Genomic DNA, 27875 nt, shown 5'->3' with positions numbered 1-27875 from the left:
AGTTTCTGGGGGGGGAGACACCTTGCTATCTACATCTGAGACCGACTAACTCAGCTACGGAGTGAAAAAAGTCCATTAAAGTTCCTCGCGTCATCGACGGGATTCGAACCCGGGACTTTTCCACCCGGTGTGAGGAGGACGGTGACGATACCACTGTGCTACCGCGCAGACATCGCTGCTCTGTACTATGTTGTCAAATTCGACTACTTGCTACGTGGTTCTCCGAACTAAACTCTAAAATAAATAAATTTTCTGTTTATACTCCGGGACGACAAAACGGTCAAATGGCTTGAGAATATATCTATGGTCCTCGCCCTTTCCCCTATCCTCTGAACCAACGTAATCTTCGTTCCCTCCTACAACCCCGGGGGCTCACATCTGGTGAGTATGGGCTTGGCACACCCAGGGTCCTGAGCTGGATATCATCATTCTTCTCTTTCTTGGTGATTCCCTTCTACTTTTGTCTCTCTCTCTCTCTCTCTCTCTCTCTCTCTCTCAGGGTAATTTGGGAATTTTTTTTTTTTTTTTTTTGGCTGGTGCAGCATAAGCCTCAGGCTTCCTTGCACCATATGGCTAATACTAATACTACTACTAATAATAATAATATATCCCTTACCCCAACATTCGCCAGGTTAGACATGCAACAACCTCCCATTGGCTATACCAAATCGACTCCAACCTCTATAAGTTCTCTTTTACCCCAGTCTTTCCCAACCGGACCAAAAAACTCCGCTCATATATCATGTTAACAGTTAAGCCCGTCCAACTAATTTAGGGAGTAATTTAGGGATTTTTCATAAATTATATTTATTAATTAAATAATAAGCAAAAGTGTGATAATTATATGGCAATACATGTAAAGGGATATATTCTAATGTAATTAGAACAACTGTATTGTAAATAATCAAATAGCATTATAAAATTGAAAACTTATAGTATCACTCCTCAAAAATTGTTATAAACCCATAGGCCTGAGCCGACCAGGCTAGCCGGGTGGGTAAAGGGTGCCTACCTGGCAACCCAACGGTCGCGGGTTCGAATCCCGCCTCGGGCTTGGATCAGAGTAGAAAATACGAAAACTTTGGGAAGTGCATTATGGCCACAGAAGCCGATGCGCCAAAAAAAAAAAAAAAACATAGGCCTGAAGACGGGATACAGTGAGTTCCCGAAACGTAGCCATAAATTGTTTAAGTGTTTGGCATTGAGGTGGTTCGGTTCCTTTAAATTGTATCATTTACAATAAAAAATTACTTAATGAACCAAAATCACGCAGATCCTCATGTACTTAATGAACGGTCACGTACACCCCCCTCTTCAAAATTTAGATTTCTTCCGTGTAATTCTCATCTTCATACTTTAACCAAGCGGTTGGGACTTATGTTTCGTTCTTCAAAGTAAGACTACGCTAATTATAGAATTAGCACTTCCTAGAATTTAAAAAAGAGCTAAGCTGTAAACCACTTACTTCTGATTTTTCTGCTACAGCATCACAAAAGACGAAAAAAACAAACCGAGAACTACATTCAGTGAATGGTTACAGCTATAAGGTTTTAGATGCATTAGTGACTAAAAAAATATTGTACCATATATGTTATATCTGTCAATTGCATGTGTTCTTTGGTCGATTGCCTGTTTGCTGGACAAAAACCGGAATTTCTGGGATCGACTAATTCAGCCACATTATGATAAAAAGCCCATAAAATTTTTTATGTGCCTTTTATCTATGAAAAAAGGCCCGGATTCGAACCCGGGACTTTTTCATCCCGTGTGGGTTGTATGGTGTTTACATGGCCTGTATTACCCGCGAGGGAACTTGACTAATACTCTGAACCCAGTTGTAATAAGTATTGATTTGGCTAAAATTGTGTGGAATTAACTTTTTACTAGAGATTAGTAACGATCTCCAGGTTCCAGGGTTATGTTTTAAATTGCCTTAGGTTTATCCTCTGAGACCTTTTCAGGGTATTCCATAAGCTATGGTGTTTATTATTTATACATTATTTATAATTACAGTACCATCCTCCCCACACCACGTGGGAAAAAAACCTGAGTTCGAATTCCGCCAGTGATTCATGTATTTAATTCATGCTAGGTTTCGTTTTTAAATGTGAAAGTTTTTCAGGGATATTTTTGACAGGTATGTTCAAAAACAAAATCTTCAGACATTTAAAATAAAATCCATATTTTTTATCCATATATTCAAAAACAGTGTCCTGGACCAATTAAAAAAGAAACCAAGCAGAAATACAAGTACATGCAGCCATAGCCCAATCAATAACCTGAGGAGTCTCAGAGCATGGCCCTGAGGCAATTAAGAGTCTAACCTTTTAATTGGAGATATTCACTTAATTCTAGTTAATCTGCACTTAATCCTATACAATTTTAGTCATATCAAGTATATATAGCTGTGATTATCACAAGACGTAGTTTGGTCTTTATTGTTTTGTGATGGGTAAAGGTAAGTTCACAATTAAATGGCTTTCCTTAATGTAATAACCAACTCTCTAACAACAACTCTTCAAATTTGTAACAACAAATTTGGATTAAATTGAAATTAAGATAATTGACAACTTTTTTAGATTAAAGATTAAAAATGACTTAGTTTATATTCAAATTAAAGTTTAATGACAATTAAGATGTAAACAATCTTATTTTTAACTGTGGAGTACATTATTTATAATTACCGTCCACACCACGTGGCAAAAAAACCTGAGTTCGAATTCCGCCAGTGACTCCAAGAATTTAATTGACCTTTTTTTTTTTTTTTTTTTTTTTCACAACCAGGCTGATTTAGTTGGTTTCGGGGCATAGTTGCATGTTTTTTTTTTTTTTTTTTTTTTAAATCCGAATAAATATTCGGATTTTTCGTCCAGAATACAGGTAAGTCTTCTACAGAATACATGCAGTTTACACACGCAATATACCAGGGGTGGCCAACTTAATTTGTGATGCGATCTACTTTTTTTCTTCAAAATCTTCCGCGATCTACCATTTCAAGAATTTCATTGCACATGGTTAAAAAAGTTAATGAACACATATTGAAAAATGTTGTTTATAAATTTTAAAATTCAATACAATTCAGAATTCTTATTTTAAATTCATACGTATTTAAATTTTTAATTTATGTGAAGTTCGTTTCTTCATGTCATCTGCCCAGCTTTCAAAATCGGGAATATATTGTGATAAGGCCAACCGTAAAGAATATTCTGTATGCAGGTCCGTAAGAGTCTTTGTTTCAAATAAGAAAAGATCGATTCACATGAATATGTGGAACCAAAACAAGAATTTAAAAATTCACTGCATTTTTTTTTTTTTTTTCACATTTGGGTACTTCTCTCGGCAAACATATTTCCAAAAGTATTTTTCTGATGATCTGGTTTTTAGATATCGTTTCGCAATGTAATAATTTCATTTTGAAGTAATATTTTCTCCGTGTGAAGAATCTCAGCGATTTTTTTTTTTTTTTTTTGCAATTTGTTTCGTATCTAAGTCTGCATTAAATGGATAAAAATATATTGAACAATGTCTTCAATTGTTTTAAAATCATTCACAACTTTCTCAATTTCAGAAACATATTTCTCACTATTACATTCAAAAACAGGATATGTTTGCAAATGACCTTGCATATTTGCAAAATGATCGAATTATTTTTCTTTTAGGTCCTTAGCCATTGCCAAAAATTGATATTTATATGCAGATATACTACTAATAATGTCACCCACATTTTTATTTTTTCCTCGTAATTCCAAATTCAGATCACTTAATTTACTGGTAAAATCTGCCAAAAAAAAAAAAAAAAAGCCAGATTACACAACCTACCTTGCAGCTGCTGATAATCATCTCCCCTTTGATCAACAAATTTTTTAATTTCATTCAGCAAATTTCGAAATCTTTGTAGAAACTTACTCCGACTCAGCCACCTCACATCTGTGTGTAATATCAGATCTGGTTCTTTTTCATCGAGTTGCATTTTGAAAAGTCTCCTGTGAAGAGTCTCCTCTGATGGAATTCACGATTTTGAAAGCTACGTTGATAACACTTTTAGTATTTAATCTTTTGCTGGCTAACTTGTTGGTGGATGATACAGTGGTAACTCAAAATATCTGGGAATTCATCATCCTTTTGGCATAATGCGATGAATCCGTTAAGATGCCCGGTCATTGCTTTAGCTCCATCTGTTGTTATTTATACGAGCTTAAATAGTGGTAATTTAATTTTTTTCAATAAAAGTTTTGAATGCGTTAAATATATCAAGACCTCTACTTTTTTCTTTTAACGAAATCCATACGAATTAAAACGAGCAATTGAGCTGTATCACTGATGTCTGTAGATTCATCCAATTGTAAAGAAAAGGACACTCAATTAGCAATATGAGCACGCAATTGTTCGCTCACATTTTAACTCATTTTTTCAATGCGTCGCGTCACAGTATTTCAAGATAATTGCAGATCTTGAAGAGCACTTTTAATTTCATTTTTGTTCTTAAAATTTTCAAAAAGAGAATCTGTTATTTATAAAAATGCGTCTTTGATGAATTGACCATCAAAAAATGGTTTGTATTTTTTTCAAGAAGATGACTCTTAAATGATGCTACAGTTACTGCTTAGGTTGTAAATAAGGTGTCACGAAGAAATTTTGTTGTGCGAATAATCTGGATTTAAGTTCTTTTAATTTATTTTTTCTAAGGTCATTATTGGCAGAAAATCCGATTGGCATTTACCATGGAGTGCCTTTCTAAATTTCCTTTTTTGGGTACAGCCACGGAAGCATTGCAAGTCAAACAACAACATTTTTCTTTTATCAAATTCAAGAAAACAGTTCTGGCTCCAGCTATAGCGAGTTTCAGCTCTGTAATTAGAGTAAAAATTATAGAATTAACTTGCTGAACCCAGTTGGGGCTGGAACGTACCCCAGCGGACGGGAATACGGTATTCTAGTTCCCACTCTTAATGAAAATGATACGTTTTACTCTTTTTCGTAGTATCATTTTAAATCAAATCAAATTAATACAAATATAAGTACTGTCCAGTTATTAATATTAAGTAAGCTAAATAAGAATTCGGCACATGCACTATGCTCTCCACAACGAACTGCGTGAATTTTCACTAGACAAGCCTAGCGGCTGCGCGGCAACAAAAGTAGTCACGTGATTCAACGGATTTGTAATAAGCTGTTTTCCCATGAGCGTGCGCTCGCTCTCAATGCCCCCTCCCATGTGTACGTCTTAAATAATGCAGTAGGGCGTTGAATAATAATAAAACATTTAGATTTTGACTAATCTATTTATTATTATTCTTATTATTATTATTATTATTATTATTATTATTAGCCATATGGTGCAAGGAAGCCGGCTTCGACTGCAACAGACAAAAAAGAAAAACTTTCTGAATTACCCTGAGGGAGAAAACAATAGTCAGAAGTAGAAGGGAATCACCAAGAAAGAGAAGAATTATGATATCCAGCTCAGGATCATGGGTGTGCCAAACCCATATTCATTAGATGTGAGCCCCTGGGGATCTTTTTTTATATACAGTGAAACTTCCCTTTAACATGAGGACAGCCATGGGGAACGAAAATGTGTCCGTTAGAGAGAAGTGTCCGCTAACAAGAAGTCTGAGGGAGAAAAAAAAAAAGAAAGAAAGAAAAATCGTTAAACGTTTAATGTAAAATTAAATTAAAATATATACAGATTTTGAACAATATTTTTGTAAATAATATACAATTACATACACAAGAGATAAAGAAAAATCGTTAAACGTTTAATGTAAAATTAAATTAAATTATATACAGATTTTGCACAATGTTTTTGTAAATAATATACATACAATTGTGCTATGCATATTATGACTTTATCTTAAGAAAAATACATACAGTAATCACTTATTTTCTTCTGCACCTTCTTCCGGCTGATAATTTTGTTTTCAACATTTATTTGGAGTGAAGAAACCATAGAAAGTCATTCAGTATCTTCTTCAGCGGCGAAAAACATTTTTAAACGATTGATTTGTATGAGTGCTTCTTCTATTTTCATCGGTAGTTCGTCGTTAATATGTTCTTCGACAGAATGACCTCCTTCCATTTCTTCATCCTCATGAGGAACTTCTTGAAAAATATCGATGATAATGTCGTTGATATCTAGAGCACCATCTTCTGTAGTGAGGTTTGAGTCTATATCTTTGTAGCGAGGGTCACTTGTAGCGGAAGTATCGTACATTATCAATAGATGTTGAAGTTCTTGCTCTTCTTGGTGCTCCACATTGCTGTTCACAACTTCAATTTTTGCGTTTGAGAAGCCAGACTTTACAAAACAGTTCACGACAGTTTGTTTTCTAATTGCGTTTACTGAAGAGGAAATCCATTGAATCGCGTCTAGGATGCTGATTTTCTTTGCAAGGTCACTCGCACATGTTGCGTCGTTCATGTTTGCAATGAGATGTCTTAAAACACGTTTTCTGTAGTGAAGTTTAAATTTTTTTATTATCCCTTGATCCAAGGGCTGACACTCTGTAGATGTGTTTGGTGGCAGAAAAATGATTTGAAAGTTGGACAATTCAATGTGCGGGTGAGATGCAGCATTATCCATGAAAGGAATAATTTTTCTGTTTTGACGAATCATGTTTTGGTTAAAGTGACTTATCCATTCGCTCATGATATCTCGTGTCATCCACGCTTTTTTATTAGACTTCCAGTCAACATCCAAAAGATTCAACTTTATGCCCTTGAAACAACGAGGATTTTGTGGGTTTCCTATAACAAGAGGTTGTTCAAAGTCTCCCAGCATATTTGTACACAATAGTACAGTCAAGCGTTCCTTAGAAATTTTTCCGCCCTGGCATTTTTCGTTTTTTAGACTCATTGTGTTTTCAGGAAGAGCTTTAAAAAAACAACCCTGTTTCGTCACAGTTGTAAATATCCTTAGCTTCAAAATCACAACATAAATCTTCCAATTTGACGGTCCACTCTGTTACAACCCCAGTATCAACAGATCCACCTTCACCACTTACGGTTTTCCAAGAAATTTTATGCCGAGTTTTGAACTTGTCTAGCCATCCCACAGAAGCTTTGAACTCATTTACTCCCATAGATTTCGCAACCTCCAAAGCCTTTTCCCTAATAATAGGCCCATTAATGGGAATTTTTTTAGCACGTGCGCGACAAATTTGAAGTCCAACAGTTTTCGGGAATGATTTTTGAACCTGATCATTTACGTGTTGCCAAAATTGTTTGAGCAGTTCATTTTTTTTTCTTTAGGATGTCGCTTACCTGCGTCTTCCCGATTTTGAATTTTACAGCGAGATTGCGAACACTATTTTTTTGCCGATCATAGGCATTAATGAGTTCGACTATCTTTTAAAGTTAAATGTTTACGAGAAGACATTGTGCACTTCATACAACACTGAACAAAACTGAAAACTGAAAAGACGAAAGGCCGACCATATTCCCCCCCTCCCTGCACACACCGAATTCATCAGAAGTTTTACACGTGCCTTAAAATTCTTGAAAAAGGGTTTAGAACCGCGACGTAAACCTTGATAAAATTCAGAGAATCGGAAATAGAAAATAAACACACGATTGAGGCAATACGTGGAAGAAACGTTCCTAGAAAAAGGGCCGTGAGCTCGCCCGCTGTCCGTTATGGGGAGATCAAATTAAGTGCTAATCTAAACGAAACAGTGCAGATTGCCTGTCCACGTCCGTTACAGAGAATGTCCGCTAGACAGAAGCTGCAAACACGTTAAAACCAATGGAGGTGAGTTGGGGAATTTGAAAATGTCCGTTGTAGAGAGATGTCCGTTAACGAGAGGTGTCCGTTAGGAGAAATTTCACTGTATATTTAAAATTCGTCGTGATCGACCGAAATTAAAGCCGCGATCAACTGGTAGATCGCGATCGACTTGTTGGCCACCCCTGCAATATATTGACGTCTTACAGCCTTAGTTGTTTCGGCGCTTAACATACACACGTTTGTCGGTCACCGAAGAAGGGCAGCAGAAAACGTTATATTAGTATCAATGAGACAATTAAGGCCATATTAACATCTTGCCTCTCACGACAAAGCATTTTGGCTCAAGTCTGACTATGCAACTAGCAATAAAAACGATCAGAAGGATGGTGGGAAAGCAGGCGGGTCCGGACATCGCGACCTGAAAAAAAATGAATTGGAAGGAAAGAAGAGAGTTCTCATTACCCTCCAACTCTTTTTTTTTTTTTTTTTTTTTTTTTGCTGGTCAAGCTGTTTTCCCATGAGTGTGCGCTCGCGCTCTCAATGCCCCCTCCTATGTGTACGTCTTAAATAATGCAGCTCTGCTCGGTTATAATGTGCACCCCTCCACAACAGCATTTTTTTCTCTCTTCTGTTGTCTGATCCTTGTTCTGACCTCATTTATGCAGTAGCCCATTTTTGGATGTAAAAAGCACAGATATTCTTTAAGATCACATTTATCACTTTTAATAAAGTATAAAATTAATTTTATTATCAAACAGAAAGATAACTGGCAGCGCAAACAGAAAGATAACTGGCAGGGTCCTCTTCACACGGCGTGCGTGTTGTCCTCTCTTGCACATAAGACGTGTTATCGAGTAGCCAACTGTTTTGCACATTAATATAAACTTCATGTAATAAATAAAAAGTTATAAATAACCAGTCACCGGTTTATTTCTGCAAGGGCTCAAATAGTGGAACCTGATTTTTCTTAAAAGAAGGACTGATTTCAAATTTTTATTTATTATTATTATTTTTTTCTCTCTTTATAAAGTTCTTTGTAACAAGAAATCGCGTTTAATGTAATTTCATGTTACATGAATAGCATTAAAAGATTCTTCATTCGCACTTTTGCCAAATAACAATTTGTGCACCACTTCTAAATACCACTGCTGTTTTTTTTTTTTTTTTTTTTTTTAAGTTGGCGGCATGGATAAATCAATTGATACTTGTAAAATAATTTTAAACATTTTGATCCAACTGCGTAATAGTTTTCAGCCTTTTTTTTTTCTGGCACAAAATCGTGTTTTTATTAAAGATAAAAATTTTAACTGGCTTCAACTTGGGTTATTTCCCACTTTCTTAATCACGGGACATGGAATTAATTCTCGTTTGTATAGATTTGGACTCGTCCCCTCTCCTCTCTGCTCTTGTGGCTCTGAGGAGACGGTTGAACATATTGTCCTACATTGTAATTTATATGTGGATTTAAGACAACAATTGTCTATCTGTACAAATGTATATAATTTAGATGATTTTTGGCGCCTGGTTGGGTCGGCAGACTCTCTTTCTGCCTTCTCTTCTTTTGCTAATAGTGTCTTCCGGAGAAGAGCGGCTTTATCAAGGAATAACCCTTGATTTCGTTATTTGTTCTTAATATTTATATATATTACTGTATTGATTTTTTTTTTTTTTTTTTTTTTTTGAGAGGAGTTTCTTTCTTGCCTAAATTGTCTTGTGTTTTGGACGCAGAGTTTTTGCGTCTTTTTCTCGAGACTTGTTTCAGGTTTTTGCCTGGCCGAGTGGGAGAGATGGACCTCCCCTCTCCCACTTCGAACTCTGTCCGGGTTGCCTGAAATGATTTTCTGTGTTAAATTGTATGTATTTTGTAAATACTGTAATTATCTTGTTAATATCATGGTGCTTTTGTTTGATTTGTTGTTTGCTCTCAGAATTGAGAGTAACTGATTTTATTGTGTTTTAAATCAGCAGTTAATCTTAAATGTTTATATTGTACATTACTTGTGTAGTTAGCTCATTATTATGTTGAAGAGACAGTTTTTCTCTTCTTGCGTTGTCTGTTTGGCTCTGAGGAGTGGGATGGACCTCTCCCTGCTCCCTCAGATCCAACCTTCAGTTGGCTATTCTGGTTGAGTGAGATGATTTTCCTCTCTAGCCTGTCTTACTGCTGGCTGCTTCTCTTGCTGCTTGTGTTTTGATTTAATTTTGTTTTCCTGCGGGGCTGATTATTTGTTGTATTTTTCTTTCCTGCCTGATTGCAGCTGCAATCAGTTGGGTTTTTGCTAGTACCATATAGTTCTTAGTCTAGCATTTTTAGTTGTAAATGGGTTTTGGTTCTGATGGGTGGGATGGACCTCTCCCCGCCCTCTCAGATCCAATTGCTTTGTTGGCAATTGACATCCATTTTTTTTTTTTTTTTTAATGCTTACCTATGCATTATTGTTAATTCTACGTATCTTGTTATTTGAAACAAGTTTTGTTTTTCGCAGCTTGTGGTAGCAGCTTTGCACTTGCTGGTTATGTACATATGTTTATAGATTAGATTACTTGTGCAGAGACATTTTCTCTGCATATTAATTAATTATTGTTTAATACTTAACTTATTATTTTGATCTGTTATACTTAGATTTAAATTTAGAATTGCTTTTGATTCGGTTAACTAATTTATTTGTACAGTATTTATTGGTTTTGCCTTTGGCATATCTTTGCCTTGGGTGAGTTCTGTTTGTCTCTTTGTGTTTTGTATATATGTTTCTACATTTCTTCTGGTTGACTATTTCTGTTAATTTCTTGGTTGACTAATTTTTCAGCCAAGATTTTAATTACTTATTTTGTAAATATTGTATATTTTACTCTCTGCTTATGCAGTGTAATTTGTTAATATGTTTACTGCTATGTTTCATATCGGTGACATAAGTATTTATTATTTATCTTAATTTATTCTTTTAAGTGGCTATCTAATAGCCACTTGTACATTACCTATGTTCTTTCCTTGAGACTTTTCTTTTTCCCCTTGTCGGTGCAAGTTGGGCTTCCTTCCCGGCTAGGGGAATCTTTCTTTCAAATGTACAAGCCTTCAGGCTTCAAAATTTTACCTCTTCAAGCTCTCTCGCTTGTTAGATTTTCCAACTAGTGTTTTCCTCTTTCCTGTTTCTTCTTTTTCCTGAGAAAGTGTTTTGCTCTCATTTCTTCTTCTACTTTCTTTTCTCCTACTTTATCCTCCCTATTCATTATTTACTATAACCGGGATTCCACTTGTTGGAATCCCACTAAGTGTAATTTAGATAGTTCCTGGAGCGCCTCCACGTGGCTAGGGACGGGAGTCGGGACGCAGGTAGCTTGCTCCCTGCCTCCCGGCTGCTAAGACTCCAGGGCCGGCAAACAACAACCATCACAACACACATATATACTTACACACACACACACTTACACACACTTGCCGGCTATAAATAACCTACAGATGCTACAGCGGTATATAGGGGTAACCCTGGAGGCCGCAATCAATACAAGAATACCTTGTCCTTGGCACAAAATTGCTGTTTCAGGCAGTTTAGATGTCATAATAAGCGAGGTATAGTTTTTACACTTACATATAATCTTCATTAGAAAAAATATATTAATTATATTAACCCCAGGGGCTCACATCTGGTGAGTATGGGCTTCGTACACGCACGGTCCTTCCTGAGGTGGATATGATCATTCTCTTTCTTGATGATTCCCTTCTACATTTTGACTCTTGTTTTCTCTTTCCCTCTCCTTCTCTCAGGGTAATTCCGAAATTTTTAAAAATTTTTCTTATGAATTTCACAAAATTCTCAATAAATACACAAAGCAAACTGATTTAATAGCAAAAGGACCTTATGTGAGCTACAAGCGGTGTATACTTCATCGAGACGACCGGGCTAGCCGGGTGGGTAAAGTGCCTGCCTGGGCAACCCAAAGGTCGCGGGTTCGAATCCCGCCTCGGGCTTGGATCAAAGTACTGCAAAAACCTTGGAAGGTGCATTATGGCCACAGAAACCGATGCGCCAACAACTACCAAAAAAAAAAACACTTCATCGAAAGTGACGACGAATTAATGAAAGGACAAACGAAGAATACTTTCTGTACTCTGTGTTTTATGACATGGTAACTGTTCGTGCCTGTTGCTTGCTGCCGTGAAATCTCCTTTGTCACAGGTATTTTGCACAGGAAACAGGAGCAAACACTAACAAAATCGAGGGAACATGGAGTGCTATTAAACGGCAACTGTCATTAAAAGAATTTTTATTTAAGCTCGCTGGTTGTCGACGCCACATATTTATTTCAACATGGACTTAGAAGCTTTGATTTGACGACCAATGTGGGGTAAAACAGAAAAACTACATTCGAACAGGAACTTTAAAATTTATAACAGAGACTCACAATTACAATTCAAAATATATAAAAAAAAAAACATAATATAAAATTCTATAACGATTTATGTACGCAGTGCGTCACACACACACACACACACACACACACACATATATATATATATATATATATATATATATATATATATATATATATATGTGAGGTAGAATTAATAAGTCTGTTTAAAAGTGTGAAGATGCGTATAAATTACACAAAATGCCAAAACTAATAGAAGGATAGCAGAAATTGGAGATGTTGAAGGCGTGAGGAAGAGAAACTGTGAATATCCTAATGAATTAAGCAAAATTATAGGCTGAATTGAATAGCCAATTAGAGAGAAAGGAGCTGTAAAGCAAAAATGATTAAATTAATATACGGAGTAATGACCAGCATCAAATATGGGTGGGCAATTTTGGTCCCAGAAAGGGGTAGATAAATTATTAAATTAAAATCTGATGTTAGCTAACATCAGATTATTTTTAGTAGAGAAATATATAAAAGAGGTAGAGAAACTAAAATCTGATGTTAGCTAACATCAGATTATAATTTTATAATTTCTCTACCCCTTTCTGGGACCAAAATTGCCCACCCCTATTTGATGCTGGCTTACTCCGTATATTAACTTAATCACTTCTCTCTAATTGGCTATTCAATTCAGCCTATAATTTTGCTAAATTCATTATTTCATTAGGATATTCACATTCCTTCTCACGGCTTCAACATCTCCGATTTATGCTATCCATCTCCTATTAGTTTTGGCATTTTGTGTAATTTATTAATTCTACTTCACATATATAAACTTTTATATCCTTTGCTGCTGCTCTGCGCACTCAGGTGCAAATGTCATATATATATATATATATGGGAAGAGTCTTTACCCCATATATATATTGAAGAAATATATATAAAAAAGCGGAAAATCAAAGCGTAATCATCTTATTCTTCCTTTTTTTTTTTTTTTCCTCTTAAAAATTACGATGTGGTATTTATTGTTACTGCCAATAATGCTCAGTAAGTTTGGATTACAAAGTAAGTACTGTAATTATAAAATGTTGAGTTCGAGAGAGAGGTAGCGAACTCATAATTTGACTTTGAGGTAATACAGTCCACTTAATGCAATCAGCGCATTAATTTTATTTATTCTGTTGATATTGACCGAAGGTGCAAAAGCACAGAATATTTAATGAAAATTCATTTTACGATGTGATTTTTTTTTTTTAATATACTGTATTTATAAAAAAACTAGGACACAAGTGTAAAATCCGCAGGACGTCCGAGGACGCCCTAAAAACTAGGACATGTCCTCGGAAACGAGGAAGTCTGGTAACCATGTATAGGGCGAAGATTAGTCTTTAAAAAGAAAGATTATCGTTTTTTGTACAATTCTGGTGGTTGACACTGGAAGAGATGCCAGGTTTGTTCGGCATGGGACAATATACTTATGTATATTATATCTTACGTTCAAAATGTATTATTTTTTATCTAATTTATTTTCTTTCCCATTCTCCTCAACTGCTATCAAAATTTGTTCGGATATATATATATATTTTTTTTTTTGGCTGGTGCAGCATAAGCCATAGGCTTTCTTGCACCATGCGGCCATTACTAATACTAATACTAATACATAACACTTATTTATATATAGCTTCTGAATACTTCGCAACTTTAACGTTTTTTTTTTTTTTTCGTTGATAAATTTTAAATTCTTCGCTTGCAAAAATTTTATTCCCTTCCTCTTTCAATTATTTCAACGAATTGTCGAAATAATTGAAAGAGGAAGGGAATAAAATGCCCATCGCAATAAATGTCTTGTGATGGGCATTAGTAAACAACCCGCTCCCTCTCCTTTCCCCTAATTATTTATATTTTGATAAGTTTCACCTGAAAATTACGGGACACCAGCTGAACTGCAGGCGGGGTTGATCGGCAATTTTACCTGAAAGCTAAAGGGATTAACATTCCGCAATACAGTGGCACCCGTAAAACCTACTCCATCGCATAGTGAGAAGTTGCACTGGTCACTGCTTTCTATGTGTTCATACCCAGTGAGAAGCTTCAGCTGCATGTCGCTGCTGGTTCCAAGTAAGCGGTCACCTGCGTTCTACGTGAGAGCACCCATATAGGACGTCTGCGCGTGTAGCATAGTGGTATCGTCGTCGTCCCCCCACCAGGGGCGCGTTGTGTACCTTCCTGGGGCCCAAGGCAAAATGCAATTTGGGGGCCTCCATCTATAGAAAAAAACTAACAAAGAACATTTTCAATTTCATTTTATTGTGACAACGAAACGAACAAATTATATGACATAAAAACTAAATATAAAAATGGCAAAACCATATTTTAAAAAATAACGTAATTTTCAAATTAATCTTCAAGTAGAATTCATTGACATTGGCAGGTAGAAAATCCAGTTTCCGATAAAAATCACTTAACACTACTAGTAAAAAACAGCAATGAGTTTTTGAAACAGTGATTTTGAGACCCCTCTGATCAGGGCCCCCAGACAGATGTCTTTTTTGCCTATAGGATAACGTGCTACTGCCTCCCCCCCCACGGGGTGGAAAAGGTCCAGGTTCGAATCCCGTCGATGACGCGAGGAACTTTAATGGGTTTTTTTCACTCCGTGACTGAGTTAGTCGGTCTCAGGAGTAGATAGCAAGGTTTATTTGTTTTTTCGTACGGCAAAACAGGCAAATCGATCAGAGAACACACGCAATTACAGACATAATACATATTATTATTATGAGCCATATGGTGCTAGAAAGCCTGAGGCTTTTGCTGCATCAGCCAAAAAGAAAAATTTCTGAGTTACCCTGAGAGAGAGAGAGAGAGAGAGAGAGAGAGAGAAATAGAAGAGATCACCAAGGAAGAAAAGAATGATGATATCCAGCTCAGGATATGGGTATATGTAAAAAATTACAGGGTGACCCTAATATAACAGTTTTTTTACTAGTTAATTCTTATGTAGGACGACACCCAAACATCAGTTTACCTCCGCACCAGAGCACTCAAGCGCACAATCATTCCCTTTCATCCAGGAGACAGGACAGCAGAAAAAAACTATTATATTATGGTCACTTAGAATTTCAATTCAACTACCCATATGTATTGTGTTTTTAAATTGCGTGTGTTCTCAGGTCGATATGCGTGTTTTGCTGGATGAAAAACCCCAGTTTTGCCGGGGAGGAGATCTTGCTATCAACGCCTGAGACCGACTAATTCAGCCAAAGCCCATAAAAGTTCTTCGCGTGATCGACAGGATTCGAACCCGAGCCTTTTCCAGCCGGTGGGGGGGGGGAACGATAACGATACTACTGTGTTATCCGCGCAGACACAGGAAAGCAGAAGACGAAGAAAATTTGCACCAGGAAAGCAAAACAAAAAGTGGTTCTATAACAGCCCGCATCGTACATACATATAATTTATCTTTATCTTCTCAGAAAGCAAGGCTCCCCTCGATGATTGCCTTCGTAAGTAGCACGGTTGATAGATTCGAGTCCTCCCCACACCTGAGTTCGAGTTCTGTCAATGACGGGAGGAATTTTTATGGGCCTTTTTCAGAACGTCGTTAAGTTAGCCGGTCTCATACGAAGGTAGCATGGTTTTTGCCTCCCGAAACTTGGGTTTTTCTTCCAAAAAATTGGCAATTACAGACTCTCTAGGGTTACTCGGAAATTTTTTTGGCTGGTGCCAAAAAAATTTTTTGCCATAAGCCTCAGGCTTCCTTGCACCATATGGCTAATAATAATAATATACAAGGAGCAAATGACCTTAGCCTGTGATGCTCCTAAAAACCCTAATACAACATTCCCGCGATGTACTTACTACCATGTTTTAATATTTTACTGTTCATACAGTAAAATACAGTGTACATGAGTTCGTCGTGATTATTTTATATACACTGAGTGATCACTGAGTTATGACCACCCCTATGAAAACTGAATGCGACCCGTTGGCCACGTGAAGTACGAGAGTGCGCAGTTAGTCGATCTACGTAGCATATATGAGGTGTCAGTGGTTCAGTAGGTAGTAAAATTCCGAGCGTGATGGGTAAAAGTAAGGATTTATCGGACTTTGATAAAGGACAGATTGTGGGAGCTCGTCGAGCTGGTGCCTCGATTTCCTAAACAGCTGAACTGGTGGGGTGTTCGAGAGCCGCCGTTGGGTCTTTGTTAGACCATTTTTACGCCGAGAGGACTGGCGTAAAAATGATCTAACAAAGACCCAATGGCAACAAAACTGCAAAGGTCAGCAAAAGGTTGATGTTACAGGTGAGCGCCGGGTCCGACGACTCATACAGGCGCAGCACTGTTGAAGAGTTGACTACCCAATACAACATGGGCCAACCCGGGACAATATTTGTATGCGACACATGGCATGACCATGTGTCGCACGGATGGGATATACCAGCAGATGACCCCTACGGCATCCTCTCCTAACCAAGGTTCATCAGCGTAAAAGATTCGCCTGGTGCAAAGAGACTGTAAGTTGGACGTTAGAAAACTGGAAGGTGTGCTGGTCGGATGAGTCACGTTATTTACTCCACACCGTGGATGGTCGTGTATGGATTTGGCATTAACAACGTCAGGCTCTTGATCCATCAGGCATGGTATCAAAAGTGCAGACCGCTGGAGGCGGTTGTATGGTGTGTGGGGCATGTTTCACTGGCAGGAACTTGGACCCTAGGTGTGCGTAGAACAACGTATCAGTGGTCTACGCTATCGTGAACTGCTTGCTGATTGTGTACACCCCGCTATGTTACACTTTTTCACGAATGGCGATGGTGTCTTCGAAGATGACAATATTATTATTATTATTATTAATATTAGCCCTATGGTGCAAGGAAGCTTGAAGCTTATGCTGCACCAGCCAAAAAAAAAAAAAAAAAAAAATTCCCAAGTTGCCTTGAGAGAGAGAGAAAGGAATCACTAAGAAAGAGAAGAATGATGGTATCTAGCTGAGGACCCCCTGGGTTTGCCAAGCCCATACTTACCAGATGTGAATCCCTGTAATATGCTGTGCCTTCAGGAACTTGATTTGCAGGAATGGTTTGAGGAACACAGTTCTGATTTCCAGCATATCGATTGGCCTCCGAACTCTCCGCTATCAGTCCCATAGAACACTTGTGGGACACTATGAAAAGACATATCAAGAGTCTGGATACACCAATCACCTCCACACTTGCACTTCTAGCTGCATTACACACAACTTGGTTGGCCATACCTCCCGAACACTTCCAACATCTTGTTGAATCAATGCCAGGTCGGATAGCTGCTGTACTGAGGGCAAAAGGAGGATCTACAAAGTAGGTCCTCCTTTGTAGGTAGGTGGTCATAATTCAGTGATCACTCAGTGTATTACTTGACTCTCCTAATTATCAGCAAGAAAAGCTGGAGACATTCTCTTCTTTCAGAAGTTTACAGGAACCTATAATAATGGTGTAATAGAGATTTCTTAGGAGCATCGGCGACTAAGGCCATATTGCTTCGTATGTACTGTCTGTAAATTGCCTGTATTCTGTGTTCGATTTTCTATTTACTGGACGGAAATCTGAAGTTTACGGGAGAAAAAATCTATGCTAAACTCGTCACGTTGCGAAACGTGGCCCCTATATCCTCACGGCATCGATGGGACTCGAACTTAGGTTTTTTCTACCCGGTTTGGGGAGTTCGGAAATTCTATCACCTGTGCTATCCACGAGGACTACTATAATAATGAAGCATATCTTGGGAAATTAAGCGAACCTAGATAAAACCTTCATCTTCTTGAAGAAGTTAAGGATGTTCTTTCCACTCTGATCAAAAAGTTCGTCTAAAATTAAGCAGATTTACAACATTTATATCAATAACCAGAAGGACACAATGTGGTCACTGTAGGCCTTGTCCCAAAATCTGCATGAACCTTCCTTCCTTTCTTCCCCCCCCCCCCCCCCCCATTCTCCTTAGAATAGACAGTCTGAAACCGTTCCTGTAGTCTTAAAAGTACTGGAAAATAAATAATCAAAATAACAATTTCAAAAATAAAAACAACGATTCATATGATATTATATTTCAAAGCAAGTGACTAGAATTAAAAGCTGAAATATCCTTTTATTTTGAATAGACCAATGAAATTACATTTTCAGACTGAAAACACCCAGCGTTCTTGAAACGTAATATCCGCCATTCGGTGATTGGTTATTTACACGGAGAAGCTTGTCTGTGATGAATTACATATGTGCTCTAACGCTTTGGTGAAGTGAGGGTATGTGAGAGCTTTAATAGCAGTTAAACGAACTTTGGTTTAACATTTAAAAAGTTGCAGCGCTGGCAGTTTGCTTTCCTCCATTTTAATCATGTTTAAATTTATTAAGTGTTCAGTGAGCATTTTATCTGAAAAAAACTCAAGAAAGTCACAAGTTGTTTTAAAGGTAAGTGTTTGAAACAAATTGAATAAAATATAATTTATATAAAAATATAATTAAAAGTAACTGATTTTTATTTTTGAAGAAATGTAACAGATAAGTTATAATTTGACGTTACTCATGTTAATGCATACTTTATGTAACTTTGTCCTTTTCTGTTCTTGTAGGCTCAATTGATTTAACATTTTTATGTTAAAAAATGTTAACTCGTGCTATATCAACAAAATAAATCAATCATTTACTCTGCTGCAAGGGCATTCAGTAGAACCCATTGATATTTTTTTAAATCGCGAAGTCGATTTTTTTCTTGCAAAATTAGTGAACCTATTGATCAAAATATACCAGCTTGCCACTATTTATTTACTCCGTTTTTCTTGTTAAATTTTAATTTCTTGAGAAAACAAATTTTTGATATTTAAATTTGTATGCCTGCCCACATTTCTTAACACTCTCTCTGGATTTTTTTTTTTTTTTTTTTAAGTTTTCTGTGGCTGTAAAATTCTTGTCTTTGATCGTTTGTTTAGTGCTTTTTACGAAGTTAATCAGGGTTTTTCACCCTACTTCATATAATGTACAATATTGTATTTTATAATGCAACTGAAAAAAAATTCACAATAGTAAAAGGAATTCATTAAAAAATACTTCGACATTAATTAATTCATACTAGCTCTGCTTCGAAATATGCGTGTGTGTGTATATATATGTTTTTTTTTTTCATGAAACTAAATATTAAAACCTACTTCTCAACATCTTAAGTCTCAACTACATATTATTGTTAATTGTTTTTATAAATTAATATTATTTTATTGCATGCTCAGCAGCATTTATTGTGCTGGTGAGTATAGCGCATGGTTTAAGTTTAGTGTGCTGCTGCTGCATTATTTATGTGTGTTAAAAAATAGTTTTTCTTGCCGAAGGTTATGACTTCTAACAGTTGTCTGAAAATGTAATATAGAGGTAGTTTATTAGTTTTCCTCCTGATTTCCTATTCACAGTTTAAAAGCTAATTAGAATTGCATGACACTACAGTATAAAAAATATAACACATTGGTTGTTTTATGTTATATAATGTCAGCTCCTTTGTATAACAGATATTTGCAATCATGAATATTAACGAAATGGCTGTCACTGAAAATGGAATTGATATAAAATCACTTAATGTTTTTTCGCCATCAACCCCTTCTTTATCAATTGTTAAAAGCAGGAACGATGGAAAATACAAACATTTCCTTACATTAACCCGACCCGATTTTTTTTTTGTATTTTCCATCTTTCCTGCTTTTAACAATTGATATATCCTTAGATCATATGGACAGTATTTGCCTTTGTCCCCATAAACATTCCAGATTAATTAATACATCAGATGACTTTGGTCAAAAAAAAAAAATTGAGGTGCCTGTAAATGCATATTAGTTTGGATAAGAGTTGGAACCAATCACAATTCACAATAAGTTAGTTGCATGAATTTTACGAAGAGCAATTGTTTTCCATATTCTGTTTTTCCAGACACTTTTGAAAGTAAAGCAATATGGGGAAACTTGCAGAAAATGTGGCATTTTTGCACTATGAGACAAAGAAGTGTACTTGAGAATATGAATATCTTTTCAAGGCAAACTTAGATTTACTGACCAGGAATAGTAAAAGGGATGGGATTGCCAATTATTCATTTTCCCTACTTAATACAGTAGTTGGTGCATATCTTAGTGGCAACAAACTTTGGAAGGTGAAGGGAGGAAGAAAATATTATGCATGAACAGTTTTGGAAAATATCAGAGAATGGCTAAATGATGAAAGGCAGCAGATGTTTTCAGTATCTTAAAATAAAATGCACACATACACACAAAAAAAGCTAAAATGTGACCATCCATGTCCATTTTGAAGTTAACAAACGTCTCTACTAGAGATGTCAACCATCCCAACTTACAAATGCAGATCATCTCATCCTGCTTTGTGTTAACTGGGACAGCAATAATTTTTCTGATTTCAATGTTTTGTTGGTTGGCACATCATCAGTAAATTTGATTAAATTAAAATTCAATTCTATCAATTTCACATTATAATGAATGAGTAACTCTTTAGTTTGATGAAGAATGTTTTGCATCTATATTCACATATGAGGAGTTATTCAGGGAGGGGAATGCCAGAGGTGTATTCAACTCTGGCAGTAAGCTAGATAATCTTGTAATAACCGAGAGTAAAGTGGAGGAGAAATTGTGGAAGATAAACATAAGAAAGGCACCTGGGGTGGATGGAATCTATCCAGTTATATTAAAGGAGGCAGCAAAGGAAGTAAGCAAACACTTAGTCATAATTATGAGAGCTTCCCTGGGAAGTACCCATGGACTGGAGATGTGCAAATGTGACCCCAATCCACAAAAGAGGATCAAAGGGAGACACATGCAATTACAGACCTGTTAGTTTAACTTCTGTTCCAGCGAAATTAATGGAGGCACTGGTTAAAGAAGCATTGCAGGATCATCTAGACAAGACTTCAGTTATAGCTCGTACACAGCATGGGTTTGTTAAGGGGAAGTCTTGTCTGACTAATTTGATTGGATACTATGATGTAGTCACAAAGGAACTGGATGCAAAGAATAACTTTGATATCATATATTTGGATCTTAGAAAGGCCTTTGATACTGTTGCACATGGAAGACTGCTACACAAATTGCAGCAGTGTGGCATTGGAGGCAAATTGCTGCTATGGATAAAGGGATGGTTGAGTGGGAGAAGACAGAGAGTGGTAATCAATGGACACTGCTCTTTGTGGACTAATGTTATTAGTGGAATTCCTCAGGGTTCAGTGTTGGGTCCATTGTTGTTTTCTGTATTTATAAATGATATTGTTGATGGTATATCAGGCTTAATGTCCAAGTTTGCAGATGATACGAAGATTGGCAGGATTGTTAATGACACTAATGACAGTACACTGCTGCAACAGGATCTAAAAAAGTTGAGCAGATGGGCTGAGAGGTGGCAATTGAAGTTTGACATTGACAATTGTAAAGTGTTGCATATGGGAAGTAGTAATCCCAGAGTAATGTATCAACTCTGTGGTACCACACTGACAGTGGTAGAGAACGAAAAGGATCTGGGGATAATTGAGCAGGCAGATATGAAGTTTTCTGAGCAGTGCAGACGGTCTGCAAGAGTAGCTCATGGTGTCTTGTCAGTGATATACAGGAATTTTTCTAGCATGGATAAGAAGGTGATTATCCCCTTGTATAAGGCAATGGTCAGGCCACACCTAGAGTACTGTATACGGTCTGGAGGCCTCATTTCAAGAAGCATGTAGAGCTGCTGGAACGAGTACAGAGAAGGGCAATAAGATTAGTGAACAGAACAAAGGGTTGCTCTTACAAAGAAAGGCTTAAGTTTTGCAAATTTGGTGTCTGGATATTAGGCACCTGTGAGGTGATCTGATTGAGATGTATAAAGCCTCGAATGGTTTGAGCATGCTCAATGCTGATGGGATTCTTCCTCTTGCTCAGAATAATCGCCTGAGAGGGCATAAATTGAAATTGAGGAAAGACGGTTGGATAGATGAGTGGAAGTTTGCCTTTAGCCAGTGGGTGGTTGATTGCTGGAACAAACTTCCATCTGCCATTGTAGAAGTTGATAGCTTAAATAGATTCAATTCAGAACTTGACAAACATTTGGAGCGAGGAGATGGGTGAAATAAAGGGGGGGGTTGGCTGATGCCATATAAGCTTGCTTTCTTGCATCATGTGCCCTTGCTAATGCTAATGTGTGTCAAAGTGAAAGAAATAGACTGACTATTAATATGTTGGAAGTGGAATTGATGATGAAACACAGTTTGAATTTTATTTGTATATAGTTTTGGGAAGTAACTCAATGTGCCGAATGTGGAAAGAACTGCTCATAAAAAAAAATAAATTAAAAAAATCAAATTATAGAACAAATATACATAAAAGAAATTTAATGAACGGTTGGTCATTTGTCTGGATGTGACAGAGTGACTTTTTTTTTTTTTTTTTTGAATGGCCAATTCTGATTAAGCTGAACTTCCTTGCATTTCATTTGCCTTTCTTTATAGTAATTATAACCAGCTGGTGATTTGTGGCAGGAAAGTTAGCGGTGGTGGGGATAGTTGAGGGAGCCATAGCCTACAAGAACATGCTATGGGAATGAAGTTGCAGCAAAAATGCACTTTTGAATGTTGGGGAATTTTGGACTAATTAGAATCTTAGTTTGCTGAACTTCTTATGCTAGGCACGTTTGGGAAATTTTTATATGTAAATAACACAGGATAGGTTGAAATGGAACTCTACCTTTCAGGCAGGGGTAAGAGGATGAATCAATGTAACATGGTATAGAGGCAGGGAAATAGGTTTTATCCTCTAATGGGTAAAGGAAGGAAGGAGATTATTGCAGACTTAATGTGCTTGTCTGCAGCAAAAAGAGTTCATTTGAGATTCAACAGAGTTAAGTCACTGTGGGTAAATTTACATGTGGGGGATGTAGTTGAGTTTCAGTCTACTTGGTAGCATCATGAATAACATGTCAACTTTTGAAGTATTTCGACTTAAAGTGAATACAGTTGGTATATAGGTTTTTGGTAGTTACTCCAGGGCACTGAAACAGCTCAGTAGAACAGTGACCGTGATTTGTTCAAGACAGCTGTTTAGCATTAATTACTCATTGCAGTTGAAGAGTATGCCTTAGTATCTGTCTCAATCCTTCTGTTGAGACAGATTCTTGTTCCCTTCACTGTTTTTCTTCCCCCCACACAGTTCCCCAACAGCAGAATAGAGGATAATTACATTTCAATCATTCTGTTGAACTCCGAATCATCAGAGATTGATTAATGTTTATTAACAAGTCAAAATAGTTCCATATGAATATATACTGTATTTTTATTTGGGAATAATTTGGAACTAACCCCAAAACATGATCTTTAAAGGAATGTTTTGAATTGGAGTTTCATTGTGTTTGCAGAAATTTCTGCAAAAGGTTGCCTCTTGCCTTTTTATGAATGATACTGCTCTTTCATATTGGTCTGGTGTGGCTGAAGAGTAGCAAACTTTTGTTCCATAAAAGAGTGGCATTCATGTTTTTTTATTTATTTATTTATTTATTTATTTATTTATTATTATTATTTTTTTCTTTCTCAAAAACTATTACTTGTGTGAAAATTTTCATTGTTCTCCCCAAACCAAGTGTTACATAAAAGTTACATTTATTATTGGGTGATGGAAGCCTCCTCAACAATTCATGCTGAGGGAAATGGACCATAATCTGCCACGCTGGTCCAGTGCGGGTTGGCAGATCGACCGTATTCAGCAGTCAGGGGCTTGAACCCCGGTCTACTCAAAGAGCGTGTGCTACTGCACTCCCGCTCTTGACCACTCGGCTACGGAGGCCGCTCACATATATATAAAAAAAAAACAGTACAACAACATCCAAGCAAAGTTTTAATATAAATGAAGTGGATATATAATTTGGATATTGTAGTAAATAAAAGTATTATTTTATTTTATTATTTTTTGCTCTGTATTAAGAAATAAAATGACAGCCCAATGTTGCCAAGCACGAGAGTGCAGCAATAAACACAGTGTCGCAGTTCAAGTCCATATGACTGTTAAATGTTCTTGTTTATACTCTGGCACAGCTACCAGGTTAGAGGAGTTTACAATAGATCATGAATATAATTGTTAAGCAGTCACACATGTTTGAACTATACGGTTAATGATTGTATTCATTGTCAAAATCGTTAATTGTAAACTCTTCTGACTTAGTTGGAGTATAAAAACAAGAATATTATGCGTTTAGCTTAAACAATACTTGTATGTTTTTAATGTTTGAATTATATACACTTGCTGCCAATGAAATATGACCTTCCCAACCATAATAGTTAAGAATAAACTGTTTTAGTATAATAAAAGAAAATTTGAGCTACCATTCACTATTACTAATTTGTTATGATCTGTCAGAGTTTGAAAGAGAAATTAATTTTGATATCAGCAGTCAGTACCTTTCTCCAATATAGCACTTCTAGCAGACTTTCAGAGCTGCTGCAATGAAAGTATCTGTGGATTGGCAGACTTATAAGACAATGAAAATCAGGGTAGTAGAAAATGGATATGAGAAGGTGAAAAATTAACGTGTTATTATTTTAGCTTTGCGGTCTGGACCTGCAGAGCAGTGCAACATAACTTGCTGTTCTGAGGGTATAACACCAGATTTTCAGCAGGGTATGTTGCACATGATGCTAGGAATGTCACAAGTGGGTAGTTGACAAATAGATAAAGATATGCTAGTTCGATGAATGGTGTGTTTTTTTTTTTTTTTTTTTTGCTATACCAGTAGTAGACACAGCATGTGGCAAGAACAAACATTTTTTTGGAAGCATTTGAGCCCTCTAAAGCAAGTACATGGTATCTGATAGTTGCAGACTATCCAAAGTATTGTGGATATAGTACACTCAATGATATTCCTGTTTTTCGAGTAGTGATGGAATATGTCAGGAAAGAAGTGTATCACATCATTGCAAATCTCCCCTGAAATGTTTTTATGGGTTACGTGTAAGTGAGCAGGATGTTTTGAAGTCATGCAACTTTTCCTTGATATGCAATCATGCTCAGTGGCATAGCAAGGTAGGGTCAGCAGGTACATTTATCCCCTGATGCTGAAATATGGTATTGTGGCACTTTTTAGCATTAGGCAGTTGGTGCCTTTTTTTTGTGAATGTACCTGTCAACAAACAATCCTGGCTATGCCACTGATCAAACTGTCAGCAATTGTTAGAGATTCTGCAGACTGCATAGTAAATTATGAAATGTATCTCCACATAAATTTCATAATCTTGACATCCTTACAAACTGTTATTATTATTAAATAATTAAATGTGCACTTGTGCTGATGTTTTTATAGATTTTAAAATGAATCTAAATTTACCCAAATGCCTCTATTTGAGACACAATCACTATTCAAAATTACCTATAAATAAACCAGAATATTGGGAGATGGATTGTAAACAAAATATGGAAATTTTTTTGCCATCTTCTGAGATCACTGTTTCTGTGCTAGTGAGCATCCCAGTGGGAAACTGGGCATTTTAATAATAACGACATACCTTATGAACCTCAAATTTCAAGTGTTAAATAATGGATACCATTACCAAATTCAAGTAAGACATAAAACACAAATCATTAAAAACAACAAAACAAAAATGCATGGATGAGCAAGGATAATTTAATACTAATGGACAATAAAATGTGAAAATAAAAGATAGAAAAGAGATATTCAGAATGCCTTTCCTACTCTTGAGTAATCTAATAACTTGAAAAGCAGAAAAAGTCCAGAAGGAAGGAAGGGAAGAATAAATAAATGTGTTTTACTCCAGGATTGGGGTGGCAGGAGGAAGCCATTATCCACTCTTGGAAGGCCCAACATATATAAGCAGTCATATTTCAGTTGGCTGTTGATTATATTTGTAAATAATTTATTTTTATTTGCTGTTTTTAAAATTTATTATTGTATTGATTTAATTTTTTTTTTTTTTTTTTAGAGGATTCCTGCAGACAAGTCCAATGATCAGATTTTATGACTTTCAAAAGAGGAAATACTTTTTGTACCACAATTCATATTGAGGACCTGTGCCCTAATTTAAGTGCATAAAAAGGAACATTCTTCCCTCCTAAATTTCATAAAAGATAAAAAAATAATGAAAATCCATAAAAGACTTTCAGGGAAATCTTTTTATTTGGACTTTAAAAAGTACACTAACCATTACATCTTAGAACAGAATCTAAAAAAACTAGGAGGAAAAGTAGATGGATTTTTTAGCAGAGATATCAGTTATGTAATAACTGATGATGACAAATATAAATCTGCATATTCAAATGATTTCTGTAATCCTGTGACTCCAAAATCTGAGATATCTAGTTCTCCACAAATAAATTTTAAACATTCAGTTTATTTAGATTCACCTATAACAACCAGTTCACCAGTTACTCATACTCCAAACAGTTCTCTTCTGACTAGAGGACAAATACTTGTTCAGAAAGCTACTAAGCAGTATAGTTCAGGTAGTACAGATGTATTATGGATGTGTCAGCAATGGGGAATTCCTGTAATTTATGTGAAGAAGTTAGAGAAATGGATAAGCAAACTTCAGCTCCATAATAAATTAAATGCTCAAGTAGAAGAAGAAAAAAATGAGGTTACTATTTTGACTCCTCCATTTATTAAAGTTGAGGATGTAAAGAAGAAGTATAAGCCTTCTTTTAAAGTGAAAGGACACTGGCCAGAACTAGATTCTTTTCTTTGTGGTAAACCATTTCCAGATAGGAATGAAGGAGAAAGTCTTTTAAGCATATCTCGCAAAACAAATACTGCAAAACCCAGTAAAGCTAGAACTGTCAAAGGTAAAAAAAGATATTGTGAAATATGTTCAACTTATTATAATAGCCTGGAAAAACATGTTGCAACAGAAACTCATAAGCATTTTGTAAACAACTCTGAAAATTATAAGGATGTGCATGATATACTCCAGGAGTCATTTTGTAAAAGAAATAAATTTTTGGCGAAGTGCAGTGCTACTAATACTAAAATACTTTCGCTGCCAAGATGACAATGTAGAAATCATTGATTTTTGCCATTGTTTTTTTTTCTAAAATCACATCACTGTCCGGCAATTCAAAGTTCACATTAATAAACTTTTGGCATATTCATTAGAGCTACTGTTGTATAAGTTGAGAAACATAGACCTGCCTATGGTATTAGGTTTTAAGATCCTCTGCTCTTTTGTGTGGTCTTGTTCTATTAGAGCTACTGTTGTATAAGTTGAGAAACATAGACCTGCCTATGGTATTAGGTTTTAAGATCCTCTGCTCTTTTGTGTGGTCTTGTTCTGCTCTTGTGAACATTCCTGTGGTGCATCCTCCAGTGGCATAAATTTACTGTTCTATGTTAGAAACAGAGTACAGTATAGGTTAGTGTGCAGAGAGATCACTGGTGTGTGTTGTGTGTCACATGATAAGTGCCTCTATTATCAATTACCCTTAATAAGAACTATTGTTTTGAATTATATGTTATGTAAACAATAAGTTTTCTGTCTGTAAAGAGGTAATGTTTATATACATCTGTTTTCTTTGACTGACTTTATTTTGACTGAGGTTAAATAAAAAAAATTATTTGATATGTATTTTCATCCTTACTTATAAAGAATATATATAGTAGAGAAGTTTTATAAATAATTTAATAGATTCTTTTAAATATTATTTAATGAAACTAAGTGAAAAAAACATGATTCAGTGCAGTGAGTAATGCATACCTCATTCTGTTTTAATAAATTCAATGATAAATGAGTTAAAATTGAAAAAGTTATAAAAG

General features: G+C 36.1%; 1 protein-coding gene across 1 annotated transcript; it reads left to right on the top strand.

Annotated features, from left to right (window-relative positions):
• The first annotated feature begins 18413 nt into the window (after nt 1–18413).
• chif (DBF4-CDC7 kinase regulatory subunit chiffon) lies at nt 18414–27114 on the top strand. Its single transcript, XM_090372272.1, has 2 exons — nt 18414–18524; nt 26050–27114. Exon 2 carries the CDS (start codon nt 26206–26208, stop codon nt 27112–27114), a length of 909 nt encoding a protein of 302 aa, XP_090228398.1. The 5' UTR covers nt 18414–18524; nt 26050–26205.
• The last annotated feature ends 761 nt before the right edge of the window (nt 27115–27875 follow it).

Source organism: Mastigoproctus giganteus, chromosome 4 (genome assembly GCF_048544385.1).
Source record: "Mastigoproctus giganteus isolate SK-2022 chromosome 4, ASM4854438v1, whole genome shotgun sequence".
Lineage (NCBI taxonomy): Eukaryota > Metazoa > Arthropoda > Arachnida > Uropygi > Thelyphonidae > Mastigoproctus > Mastigoproctus giganteus.
The sequence above is the reverse complement of the archived record's forward strand: the minus strand, read 5'-3'. Positions and strand labels throughout refer to the sequence as shown.